Source organism: Teleopsis dalmanni, chromosome 1, assembly GCF_002237135.1.
Source record: "Teleopsis dalmanni isolate 2A chromosome 1, ASM223713v2, whole genome shotgun sequence".
In the NCBI taxonomy this organism is placed as follows: Eukaryota; Metazoa; Arthropoda; class Insecta; order Diptera; family Diopsidae; genus Teleopsis; species Teleopsis dalmanni.
Genome location: NC_051846.1, coordinates 166,210,292 through 166,224,867, shown reverse-complemented (window position 1 = coordinate 166,224,867; position 14,576 = coordinate 166,210,292). Strand labels below are relative to the sequence as shown.

At 30.7% G+C, this 14,576-nt stretch overlaps 2 protein-coding genes across 2 annotated transcripts; both read left to right on the top strand.

The window, feature by feature from the left end:
• The first annotated feature begins 2,757 nt into the window (after positions 1-2,757).
• On the top strand, positions 2,758-3,184 carry LOC119669931 (cuticle collagen 10-like). Its single transcript, XM_038079984.1, has 2 exons — positions 2,758-2,869; positions 2,927-3,184. The coding sequence occupies exons 1-2, from the start codon at positions 2,815-2,817 to the stop codon at positions 3,175-3,177; spliced, it is 306 nt and encodes a 101-aa protein (XP_037935912.1). The 5' UTR covers positions 2,758-2,814; the 3' UTR covers positions 3,178-3,184.
• An 8,680-nt stretch (positions 3,185-11,864) lies between these two features.
• Positions 11,865-14,060, top strand: LOC119669930 (glycine-rich cell wall structural protein 1.8-like). The gene is made up of 2 exons (XM_038079983.1): positions 11,865-12,185; positions 12,260-14,060. The coding sequence occupies exons 1-2, from the start codon at positions 12,125-12,127 to the stop codon at positions 13,687-13,689; spliced, it is 1,491 nt and encodes a 496-aa protein (XP_037935911.1). The 5' UTR covers positions 11,865-12,124; the 3' UTR covers positions 13,690-14,060.
• Positions 14,061-14,576: the final 516 nt, after the last annotated feature.

The following is a 14,576-nucleotide window of genomic DNA, read 5'->3' as shown; positions in this document are numbered from 1 at the left end:
TTGAAATCTTTATTTATATATAACATAAAACAGCTTTTATAAATATACATCTTAAATAATATCTTATCTTCATATTATCGTCATATTATATTATATTATTTATTGAGATTTACATTTTTAAATCTTTAACTCATATCTACATAATGCTTAGATCTGAAATTATTTATATAATTTTTTTAGAAAACGTTCTGCTCATTAAAAGTTTAGTTTACATGAATTCTATTAAACACAATCCACGTAAAATTTATTGACTGCTCATTTGTTAAAGATCAAAATTGAACTAAAATCGATGAACACATCGAAAACTTTAAGTTGTTAATAATAGTTAGTAAATATGTGAATCATTTTTTTGTTCCTTAAATTTAATTGTGTATTTAATTTATTATTTCATGTTCTTCAGAACTATAAAAGTTTGCAACGGCTTTATCGAAAATTTAATGCCCTATACAAATGAAGCGCTATATGAGGCATAAATAAAATAGAAAAATATTAAAAATTTTACTCATTCTACATACACACATATTTATAAATGTACATTTTTACATTTTTTTTTTGCGCTATGTGGAAAACAACGATAGTGACAGTGTAAAACTTTATAGTGGGTTAAAGCACCTCTTAGAATTGAATAGAAAAAATTTCCATCACAAATTCGAATTACAGTAGATGGAACTTCAATTCAACAATTAGAGAAGAGAGTTGAGATAAAAAGACAGTACTTAGAAGTCTAGACTTATCTAAGCCATAAAGCTTAGATGTGATAAATATGAAACGAGTGGGGTTATTGTGTAAACGCGAGGGATATATCAGTTGTAAACCCTGTGACCGTGTTCACGAATTCAACGGTTGTAGAAGGTGGTGATGAAAGCATCTGAGTACCTTTCATCGAAGTGTAAAGTTTTGTATTACAGTATTTAAAAGAAATACTATAGTGAAGCACGCTATTACCTTCGAAATAGGCTTCATTTAAAGCAATACGTTTATGGCAATGAAAAATTTTAATCATCATAAAATTGTTTTAAGACTTCAATGATCGGGACTTGATTGATATAATTTGTTGAATTTTTATATAAATATACACGTACAATTGTCTTTGTAAAGTGTTTATGTAGACCTATCTATCGGACACTTTATAACTTTCAAATATTTCTATTTCTTTAATAACTTAGCTCCATGGGAGAGTTCTGGGAGAAAAAATAAACTTCACATATTTCAGCTCATTATTAAAGCGAAGTTCTGAAGCCAACTGTTTGGTATACATATCAAACTAATACACTATGTCTCACCACCCGGTCTCAGTTACACCAGTTGTTCATTAATTTATTATTCTTATGATTTGGAAATTATGGAAATATATCCCAAAAGATAAAGAAAAAAAGTTTTTGAATAGAAATGATAAACCGAAAAACTAGATCTCTTTAATAATAAGTTGAAAATCAAAAATCCTTCAAACGAATGCAACGGCTGATCCATTACAGTAGCTTCAATTACGGTAATTAGTAAGTGCTTTTAAAACGCCATTTCAGTAATTAAATGTGTTTGGATTTCAATTATTTTAATTAATTTTCTTTTTGTTGTTTATTTAACATCATTTTTTAGTTTGCTTTAAATTTATAAATTAAATCGTTATTGAAATTTTCCTTCGATTACTTCAACTGAGAGGAAAATAAAAAAATCTTTCCATTACACAACAATAGCATAAATTAAAATACAATAACAGAAATAAAACGTTTTCTTTGTAAATTTTTAATAAAAATTATTAATTGTAAATATTCTGTCTGCTACTCGTACACACTTAAAGTTATCAGTACTTAAATATCAGTTTTAATTAAATTTAATTATATTTTAATTAAATACTTTTCATGCAACTGATCATAATTACCAAACGCAATCCCAGAACAAATCCAACTTTAAATAAAATATGAATAATGCAATACTATTATTTATTGTTATTATTATTAGTAAAAAAGAATAAATATTATTATTATTATTACTACAATTATTTTTAAAGAGGTTTTTCAAAAAGTAGTGAACTACAACACAAAAATTCTTTAATATTATTTTAATTAGCTGAATTTTTGGCTGACCATAGAGCTTTTTCGAGTATTGTCAAATACCCATCATCAGTGGAATTCGAATTATTTTTTATATGTAAATATTCTTAAATAACTTTTTGAGAGTGGAAGTACCTAGGATTGAAGTCGTGCCCTGTCAAATTTGAAGCTCAGAGTCAGCGTTCATTAGCCAACTGACCACAGTATCGATTAGGTAAAAACAGTCACTACTGTCAAACTGGCGTTAAAATCAAATTTATAATTATGAGTAAAATAAAAATTATTATTATTATTATTTACGAAAAATTTGGTTAATAATATAATAAACCATAATTATAAATTTAATCATATGTAGATATTACAATTTATTTATTAACTCATAACCATGTCTCAACTTGAAGTTACTTGTTAAAAATTGTTTAAAGGGTATTTACTGAATGATATTTGGACAACACAATTCGGTTCTCATAAGTTCACGTTATGTACGTGATTATTGTAATTAAAATTAATATATTAATTTATGGTTTAAAACTTCATCTTGACTTAAGTCATTAAAAGCAATTGAGAAGTGTGAAATTTATGTCAAAATTGAAGGTTAAAGGGGGTCAAATTAAATCGTTCTAAAATAAAAAAGTACACACGACCTTTGATAAGAAATGAATACAAGCTGTCAATTATGTAACCAGCAACTATAAAATAAATCGAAAATCAACAGTTGAGTATCATTTTGAAGTTGATATCTGAAGATTGTAGTGCACGAACAATGAAGTTTTTAATTACAATTTGCCTTGTGTTGTGCGTAGCAGCTATTTGCTCCAGTAAAAAATAATTTTTAAATAAAAAAATCGAATAAATAACAATTTAATATTTTAAAGGCACTCCACATAGTCCTCAGAAGCCAGAGCAAAGTACTCCAGGCTCCCCAGATGAGGGTGGTAATGGTGGTGAAGGTGGTGAGGGCGGTACTGAAGGACATGAACATCATCCCCACGGTGATGCTCCTAACGAAAACGGCGAAGATGGAGCTGATGGAGCTGATGGACATCATGACGGGCATGGTGCCCCAGGAGCTCCAGGTGCTCCAGGTGCAGCCCATTTGATCGGCGCTGCACATCATACACTTTAAATAAAAATGAACACGTCCTATTTTAATATGTTTAAAAACGTTATATTAATAATTGTTTTAAAGTAAAATTATAAATAAACTGTTATAAAGTAAAATTATTTTACAGAAATTTTAATTTGTAAAAACGTATATGAATTTTAAATTAGTTTCTTAATCTTATAGACTTAAAGTCTGTTTGTTCTTATAAATATGCTCCAGATCTTTATGTAAGATATGTGTATTAATTTAAAGCAAAGTATATAGTCAAGTTTTCTCTAGACCATTCTTTCTACACTTTCTCTCTTGATTGATGTCAAGCGCGTTCTAGACTTGCGAACCTATAAATTGATTTTCAAAAATCAATATATATTTAAATAGTATTTGTAAAATATTCATCTTAAACTGTCTTTCCATTACTAGATGTTGGTGGACATATTTATTTTATTTATTTATTCTACATAAATTTAAAAATTCGTATAAGATACATTAAGTTAAAATAATTAAGGTAGAAAATAAAAATTAAATAAGAAAAAAAAAATATATTATGCATTGAGAATGACATTTTGTCTTAAGCGGTATGAATGAGTTTCCCAAATGTAAATGGACATATCTATGTCATAATATCTATTTACATCCAATACCACTTTTTTGTTATTATTCTTTACTGTAGTATATTTTGTAGTGGATTAATTATTAATTATTAATATGTCTATGCATTAGACAAGATGTCTCTTAGTATTTGAGAATTATAAGTAGATATCGGCCTTTTTAATAATATCTTAGAACTTCGTCATATGCTACATGGTCCATCTCAGGTATCCTTATTAGACGATGGTAGCTATTTTGTTCATTGCCTCAACTTCAAGAATCCCTGTGTCTACTTTATACAATAATATGGTTTAAAAAGAACATTTTATTTATCATATTCGCAATTTTATATTTATTTCACGATTAGTTAGAACTTTTACAAATTTAAAGCAAGCTTTTCTTGTTTTCTAACTTATCTATGAATACTTGTGTCATAAGGAGATTAGAAAAACTCCATCAACAACTGCATATCATACAAGCCTTAGTAACATTTTCACTTACATAAAATTTAATAAAATGGATTTTTAAAAATTTAGTTTTCAGATTACTGGTTCTGTCTTCATTTCTGGTGATTATATAGTCATCGAAGACTTTCCTCAACGTTTTTTATTTTTTACTAAACATTGTCAAATTCGGTCTCCAATGCATAAGCAGCACTAAAGAAAAGATTGACAACTGATGTCTTGCTTTGAACTTATTTCAATTTTATTACATTAATTATAATTATAATTAATTATATAATTTTTAATTAAAAAGATTATATTAACAGTTAAATACAGTACAGTGCAGCACCAAATAAAACATTAACAGCTGGTGGCTTGCCTTTAGATTTATTTCAATTTATTTGTTATAATTATAATACTCTCCCAGCACACCAAGCTGCGGTTATTTAACAGTAATGTTAAGAGCGTTCTGCTCTACGGCTGCAAAACCTGGCTTACCACCTACAACCTGATTCATAAACTGCAAACTTTTATAAACAAATGCCTTAGGAGAATTCTGAAAATTTGGTGGCCCCGCACTATTAAAAATTCCGAACTATGGTCAAGATGCCTCCAACTTCCTATAGGAAACGAAATCAAAAAGCGTAAATGGCAATGGATCGGGCACACTTTGAGGAAGGCACCAAATGAAATCTGCAAACAAGCAATAACATGGAATCCTCAAGGAAGCAGAAGACCTGGTAGGCCCAAGCAAACGTCGAAGCGAACACGGGAGAAAGAAATCCAAGCAAGCGGAAAAACCTTTGGAGAAATTAAAACCCTGGCAAAAAATCGTGACAGTTGGAAAAAGTTTGTTATGGCCCAATGTTCCCCTGGGAACGTACTGGATTGATTGATAATAAATTTTTTGAACTGTATTACTACTTTATAAATATATGTTGTTGGATATTAATTTTCGATATATATATATATAAATAATTTATAAACAATACCTAACGAAAAGATGGTATCAATTAACAAATTATTAACAAGTAGTGTTAATATCTTTGAAATGACAAAAATATCTACTAAAAAAACTCTAGTAAGGCTTATACTTTGACTAGCTGCTACTATATTTTTATCATAAAATATATTTTATCTCCTAAATAAAGTAAATTAAATTTTCGTAAATCTAATTTTTCCTCACAGTTAAGTCGATTTATTAATCTGTAATTAATTTTTGCCAATACAGTATCTAAAAAGTATGAGTATGACAATAATATTTATATAATGGTAATAATTTTTCTGGTTCCTTAATATAATCAGGAAGTATTTATCCTGTTTCTATTTAATCGTTGTTAAAATAGATTAACATAGATTAATTTAAGCTAAACACATATATTTCACAATCTAGTGTGAAAACATTGTGATGAACTTATAACTTTTACATATGAGATGATTAATTGAAATCATTTTAATATATAAATAAATGTAATTACTTTTCAGTAGTTACAAATCTAAAACTAGATGTAATATTCTCATAACTATTAAAAATAACAACGGGTGTAAAACCTGATTTTGTCATTAATTATCTAAGCGGTAACTATAAAATAAGCTACTAACTAATAAACACTTATCACTTTATTGTGGAAATTCATAGATACTGAAGCAATTGATTTCTTAGAAAAATGAAGTTTTTATTTACTTTTTGTCTTGCTTTAAGTGTAATTGCTGCATGTCTTGGTAAATTTTGAATTAACGTTTTCTTATATAATAAAATAATGTAATTACTTTTTTTTAAAATCAGGAGCCCAAAACACCCCAACGAAGCCAAGTGATGATTCAAAAACACTGGAAACAGATGGAAATGCTCAAAACAATGAGAAAACTGAAACCACGAAGAGCATTAGTGATAACATTTCTAATCTCAAACTCACAGAACAACAAAGAATTATCTTGAAGACTTTGTTAGGTAGACGTTAATTAATAAAAAATAAATACTTTATTTTTAATCAATTTAAAAAAGAGAAAGTAATATTTATCAAAACAAAGAACTTAATATATTTATACATCATTCATAACATATAATTAAGTAGTATTATTTCATGGCATAACTTCTTATATTTTCACTTGTGACTTTGACTTACGCTCTCTGTCACACCTGACACTATGTTATACTATGTAATCTATATAAGTTATATAAATGTATGTAATGTATTGTAATCTTGAGCCTTTTCCAAGTTAGCGCATCTGGGCACTTTTACTCTTTAATAGCTGAAGAGTTTCTGCAGAGTCCCACCCATCTCAATGACTAATTTGAGTATTCCTTCGTAATTATTCAATGACTTATCTAAGACCTGCGTACCGCCACGTGCGGTTAGTGATTACTCTGAGATTAGTTAGTGCTAAGTAGGACAGCCTGTCGGTTTTCGCATATAGCTTCAGAGCTCTGTCCCTTATGTATTTTTTGACCGGATCTGTTTTAAGGTCTCTTAGCGTGTCAATAGGGCTTTAGTTTTCTCATTGTTAATTTTTATTTTCCATTTATGGAAGAACTCCAGGATGAGATTAGCATATACGTCTCTTATTTACACTCTTTATTTATTATATGTGTATTTCAACTAATATTTACAGAGTTGTATTTGCACTACTTTATTTAATAATATATTTTAGAAAAAAAAACAGACATTCATGTGGTTTCATAGAGCACATAAATCTATTGAAATAATTTCAAAGCAGGAACAAGAATATATCGCCAAAATGCCAGTGTGGCTTTATAAAAAACTTAAAAAGTAAAACTGCCCTCTCTCTTAACTTTAAAATGCTAAGAAATCCTAATTACACTCAAAAAAATCAAACTATTCGAATAGTTCAAAACGTATAAACTATTCATATAGATTGATGTCGATTAATTCAAATTGTTTGAAACATTCGATATATTCGATGCAAATCCGAATACTCTTATGTTCTCTGAATAGTTCGTATATCAAATAATTAGAACAAAATAAACAGCACCACTATATATGGCAATTCCTGTTATATTTCATTGTATTACACATACTTTACAAATTAAATATTCATATCTAACCACAATGTTATTAATATGAGAATGTGTTCATATTAATGCAATTTTTTTTTTTTTGTATTAAATTATAGATAAATTTTATTAATTTTAATGTCGAAAGTGTGTAAGTGAACAACTCTCATAACTGAATGTAATAATTACATCCAATAAATCGAATATAAACCTGATTTTCTTCTTTGAATAAGTCAGTGGCAAACTATAAAATCAACTAGTGAGCCATATATACTCATCATTTTATATATAAAATTCAGAGTTAATAAAACAATTGAATTGCGGTTAAAATGAAGTTTTTTATTATTTTATACTTTATGTTAAGTGTAGTCGCCTTATGCATTGGTAAGTTACAGCCAAGAAAAATTATATTAGTCAAATACATTAACTATTCAAATATATTGTATAATCAGGTGCTTCAACTACCACACCAAAATCAATTGATACGAGCAGTATTGCAAAATCCGAGGAAGCTACTCAAGCTTCCTACCCAGACAAGGATGGTTCGGGTAATACTATCGGACTAGAAAAACTTCTTGACGAACTCTTTTCAATTTAAAATAAAATCAAATAAGAAATAAAATAATAAAGTCAAAAGAATAGAATGTCTTCATATTTTTTATGAATTATATACTTAATAAATTATTAAAGATTTCAATTACTCTCCAATTTATAAATCATATGTTGTATTTTTAGCGTAAACCTGTAAAATATTCTTCTACGAGAACAATTATCTTTTCGGGTGCTGTAAAGTTTGTTTGCTGTAAAGAATTCTTTGGGGTAGTGATTTAAGGATGGTTAATGGAAGCAAGTTCATATTTAATATTTTCCGGAATATTGTATGTCCATCCGAAAAAAAATTTACTTAGACAACCGTTACGGGTCATGGAGAAGTTGTCATTCGAATGGTTTAAATCGTGTTCTTACACTTATACTTATAAATCGTATTTATAATACCTTTTGATTATTTTAAAAATCAGCCCCGTATATAATATATTTTTTTATTGTTTTCTGAAGAACCCAAATTATACAACAAAAATATCCCTAGAAGGCTCGTCGCAAAATGACAGATTTACACAACATGTGCAAATCTGACATTTGCAAATTAAAATAAATATCACCTATGGACCAAACAACTAAAAAAATCCTATAATTTTAACATAGGAAAAATACCAAATTAAGACTTTGAAGCCCTTTTGGTGTATATGTAATTTTTCGTACTTATTAAGTAACGTGATTAATATAGCGTTAATTAAGCTCTATGTACATGGAACGGAATTTATGATACATGATACATGAGGCAAAAGTCAGCTGTTTGTGGAACCAAATCTCTAGACAGCTATTGTTCTATTTAATTAGTTTGTTTAGTTCTTTCGCCTGTGCTTCAACTGGATGAAATATGGCTGAAATATTGTGATTTTTCTACTTTTATTAGATTATCATCGGTAGCCTATGTCTATAAGTGGATAACCTCACTTCATCTTTATAGATGGAGAGAGATGAGCACTTGTAGACAGACCAAACTCATGTTGCCGAAACTGTGGGCCATGGAAGCGACAAAAGTGCTTAGTTATTCGCGGAGCACTCTAAGCTGGCTGACCTCACTAATTACTGGACATGGCAACTTCAAGTATAACCTCTAAAAGATAACTCTTGCTGAGGAAGATACTTGCAGACTATGTCTAGAAGAAAAGGAGATAGCGGTGCATATATTGTGCCAATGTCCAGCACTGACAAGTAGGAGGGCGACCACCATTGGATTGGTGATGACTTAGCAGGAAACCTCAAGCTAAATGAGATGCTTGCATTAACAAAAGATGTAGTTATACGAACGGAAGCCACACCAGCTTTAACTCAATAACGACACCTGAGAATCGAAAGACGAAAAAGGACCCAAACCGTTTCGTAGTCTACTTCGACTAATCCTTTACCTCACATGGGGCCACCTGTTGAACAGTGCGCTGTCCCAACGTCCCACTATATATATACATATTAGAGCCAAACATTTATATTTATTTTTATTTAAATTAGGTTTAAATTAATTATTATTTATAGGAACTCCCACTAGTCTAACGAAATTTAGTGAGCATTCAACATCAAACGTTAGAAATTTGAAAACTTCATCAGAAACAGAATTCTTAGTGTCATTTAGGAATAATAAAGGAGGAGGCGACTACAATAACTTCATTCCTCTCTATCGACTTCAATGACTTCATTCCTCTCTAGCGACTACAAAATAAGTTTAGAATAAATATATAGCAAAATAATGTAATTCTTTCAAATTTTGGATGAATAAGTTAAAAGTGAACTATATGTATATAATTTTATATAATCTGTTCTAAAAATATTATTTTTTTATAACATAGAATAGTTATTATTTATGTTAAATTGATCGGTTTGTCTAATCTCTTCATCATTTCATAATACTGAAATCTTGTACGTTAAAGATATCAGCTCCAAAGCAGTTTTAAATTCACAATGTATTATAAAAAATGTAAACATATGGAAAGTGTGTTCATTTCTTTAAAGTAGTATAATAAAATAGTAGGATAGGATGCTATAGGTACCATAGATAGTACTATAGTTCACTTCCTATCTATTAAAACAAAGTTTTTTCTATAAAGAACATATTCTATTGGACTGGAACTTTTAATGTTCGATTGTATTAATGTATTTTTAGTAAGCAAGAATTTTATTTATTTTTAAATTTATATTATTTAACATATATCGTAAATCAACGAAAGGAAGCATGCATTTATGTGAATAAATTTCTTTTTTCTATATCTTTTTATGTAAAGTTTGCGTTTATAATAATATTCGTTGCATGCCTAGTTTATTGACTTTGTATCTAGAACTGTATATGCTTGTTATTAACAATGCTCTTCAACTGTTCCAATAGTTTAAATGTCTTAAAGGGTAAATTATATGTAGATTACTTCGAATTTCTTTACAGATAAAATGTATCGCTTATGTTATAAACCACCAATACAAACTGGAAAATGAAAGAAAAAGTTGTATTGAACTTAAATTTGTTAATATATTTAATTTTCTGTTCAAAAAATAATTTCAACTATATATAAAAAAGATTAAATGACATATTCAAAGGTACCGAGATGATTTAGAGAATAGAGCCCTATCCTTGTCAAAATACAAACTGAAATCAATGTCTTTATTAATCTACAGATAATAAAAACTATACGATATTGATGTATTCTAGTTTGTATGTTTTAGCACTATTATTCACCAGAATTTTTACTGTAGGTTAAGAACCACTTATCACCTATGGAAACAAAAATAGTGGAAGAGTAAGCTTTTATTTTTAAGCATACTGTATTTTACAAAAATATTAAAAATAACAAAAATAAGAATGTAATATTCTTCCTTTACTATTGCTTAATCTCTTTATTAATTCAATGAACTGAAAAAATACTGCCAAAAAAATATTTACTAGTAAATCTTCTCCTGCTGACACAATTCTAGCTATGTTACTAAGAACACATTCATTCATTTACTAAAGTTTTTATTGGAGACATTGGAAACGAATGTTAAAATAAATCAAATTTGACAAAAATTTAACTAAGTTCTTACGTTATAAGGTGATAAATTAAGCATTACAAAGCAGACTAACATAAGTTCTTTGCAACTAATTACTTGAAATATAATTATAGTAAATCAAATTAAAAATTAATATACCACTTCGCTTCCTTGTTGTAATATATTACACTTAAGTTTTAAAAATGTTGAATATCACATAAACTATGGATATAGTCTTAATAGTCATATTTCGGACTGTAATATCGAAATAAATAAAACGTAAAAAAATAGAATTGTAATAATTAAGAGAATTCGTTGTTTACGTATATGGTAAACTTTTTCACTATTCTGACAAAATATTTACTATAAATATACTATATATACATGATATATATATTGATATATAACAGAACTTCAAAAGCTTTTAGAAAAATTACTGTCTAACGGTCTTGTGTATACCGCTGGCATTACGTCAAGGTAATTATGGTACCTATTTTTAGTGGATATCGCCCTTTTATTTGAAGAGAATTCTCTCTGTTCTCAAAGCCAATATTTAAACCGAAAAAGAATCACTGGGAACCAGATCGGATAAATAATCTTGCTAATCCTTCACTTTACAATGCAAATCATACATTTTGCCATACAACGATCAAACTGTGAACCAAAGCTTTACCTGCTCTGTTATCTGTTATATATACCTGTAGATAAAACTTTTATCCATTTTCCATGTACTAACGATATCCACCACTATTGCTAAATATGCTGCCCTTTTGTAGTTAATCAGAAACGTCTCATACGCAGTCCTCCCGAAAAAAGAATAGTTGTGGCATAGTCACCTTTTCAATTGACACCACAGTCTTCGCCTTTTTCAGTGTTCTTTCAAAGTTTATAATCCATTATTTTGTTTCGTCGAGCATACAAAATGCTGCCTTACTCAATTGAATTGCTTCTCTACAATAGATTGTTTAGTTAGCAGTAGTACTATTTTATTTTGAAAAAGCATTTTATATATAAAAGCTTTTTAATAACAAAATTCCAAAGTAAAATTATAGCTATTTAATAATTTTAATTATTTTATTTCTATATATAATTTTTGTTTGGTTAATGTTTCGTACGGAACCATCAATTATAGACATATAAGATAGATACGAGTTCGCAGCGCGTCTTAAATACTTTGTGATTAGTTCGGCAATGTTTACGGCAATATTCTGGGGAAAATACTCTTCCAATCATTTAGTTACGGTTGGGTGTACATCATCTAATAAAAACCTTAGCTGAAAACGCTCATAGATTATTTGTCAATTGTATTTCACAGTGAACGAATAGATTTCACCGTTTGTACTGAAAAATGAAACAATTTCAGATTGTGTCGATTATTGTGTTACTCATCAATGCTATAGTTTGCACTGGTATGAACTTTTACGTTGAAATCTAAATGAAAACTGTGAACAGAAATATCTTGATTTTGTTTTTATAATTACAGCAAGTGATAATGACGATTTGTGTGTATTGGATAATGGCTGTAGTGACTTGCCATTAAAAGAACCGGTTGGACCACCTGTGCATACAATATACAGACGTTCGCCAAGTTATGGTAGTGGAAGTGGTGGAAGTCCAGGACAACCTGGGCAACCAGGTCAGCCTGGTGGATATGGAGGTCAAGGTGGACATGGTGGTGGTGGTGGTGGTTATGGTGGTAGGGGTGGAGATGGTGGTAGTGCTGGTGAGCCAGGACAACCAGGTCAACCTGGCGGGTATGGTATTGGTGGTCATAATGAATATGGCGGCGGTGATGGTAGTCCTGGTCAACCGGGGCAGCCTGGTGGATATGGAGGTCGAGGTGGACATGGTGGTGGTGGTGGTGATTATGGTGGTAGAGGAGGAGATGGCGGCAATTATGGCTCCCCTGGACAACCAGGGCAACCAGGAGGAGGAGAGTATGGCGGTCAGGGTGGTCATGGTGATGGTAGTTATGGAGGCCAAGGTGGATATGGTGGCATTGATGGTTTACCAGGACAACCTGGCGCACCAGGTGGTGTTGGTGGTTGGAGTGGCAATGGAGGAGCTGGAGGAGGATGGAATGCTGGTTGGGGAGGAGCTGGTGGTAGTGCTGGTGAGCCAGGTCAACCTGGCGGGTATGGTATTGGTGGTCATAATGAATATAGCGGCGGTGATGGTAGTCCTGGACAACCGGGGCAGCCTGGTGGATATGGAGGTCAAGGTGGACATGGTGGTAGTGGTGGTGGTGGTTATGGTGGTAGAGGAGGAGATGGCGGCAGTTATGGCTCCCCTGGACAACCAGGGCAACCAGGAGGAGGAGAGTATGGCGGTCAGGGTGGACATGGTGGTGGTAGTTATGGTGGCCAAGGAGGAGATGGAGCAAATTACGGCTCCCCTGGACAATCAAGTGGTGGTAAATACGGCAGTCAGAGTGGTTATGGTGGCGGTAATTATGGTAGCCAAATTGGAAATGAAGGAGGATGGGGAGGAAGTGGCGGTGTAGCTGGTGGTTGGGGTGGAGCTGGTGGTTCAAACGGAGCTCCTGGACAACCTGGCTCACCGGGCAGTTACGGTTGGCCAGCAAGTGAACCTAATGCTTTGTCTGGTAATTATGGCGGTTACGGCGGTGGAGGTGGTGGACAATGGTCTGGTGCTGGTGGTGCCGGTGGTGGGGGCGCTGGTGGTGGTGGTGGTGCGGGAGGCGCTGGTGGTGCTGCAGGGGGTCGTGGTGGTTATGGTGGATTAGGAGGAGCCGGTGGTGCTGCTGGACATCCGGGTGCATCGGGTGGTTACGGATATGGCGCTGGTGGTGCGGGTGGTGGAGGTGCAGGTGGAGGGGGTGGTGCTGGTGGTGCAGGTGGTACAGCAGGTGGTCATGGTGGATATGGAGGTGGTGGTGGGTGGCATCGCTGAGAGATAGAAAAGTTTCGATTCATATAATGATATTAAATTAGTTACTACAATATGTAAACTTAACAGTTGTTTTTCAGAAACTAACTTAAAGATAAAGCAATGTGTAAATAATAATAAATAATAATTTGCATATTTTACGTTTTCATGTAACAAACATTGTGCTATTATATATTTATATGTTAATCGAGTATTACATTTAATCTAAAATAATGTTTATAAAAGTAGTTTTACTAAGTTTCACTTTTTTCATGAAAATGGTTGTAAATATTTCTTATTTAATTGCATATATGACATATTCTACATGACTCGAATGTTTAATAGCTTCTTATATCCGAAAATAGTAATAAATATTTTATACTGAAAAATATAAATTTTGTTTTTGTTTTTAAATATTGTTTAGTAGTCGTTTACAATAAACTAATAGTGTCAATTCTTCCTTCCTATATATAAATCTTTAGAGACAGTTATATATTAAAGTTGGTATTATATATTTTATATAACTTTGAAATAAGAAAGTTTTTATAAACTTTTTTGTGAAAAAACTGAACGCTGTTCAGTGTCTAAGTTTGTATCTCAAATATATTCTTTAATAGCTTTTATTTCTGTTATATACTGAAATGATTATTGTTTATTAAATAAAATTCTTACAATTTCATATATAAGTTTTATTTTACAATTTCAATTTAACCTTTTTAAAAGTAAATAAATAAACAATTATAATTGTTATATATTTTTGCTCAATAATGCGAAATGCATATTATATATATAATTTTCAAGTAGCATTAATGAAGCTATAAACTAAAGTTCTATCGAAATGAATCACTCTTTTCAGAATAAATTTATTTCAAATTTTTTATACAATACATTATAAATATAACTGAATTTTA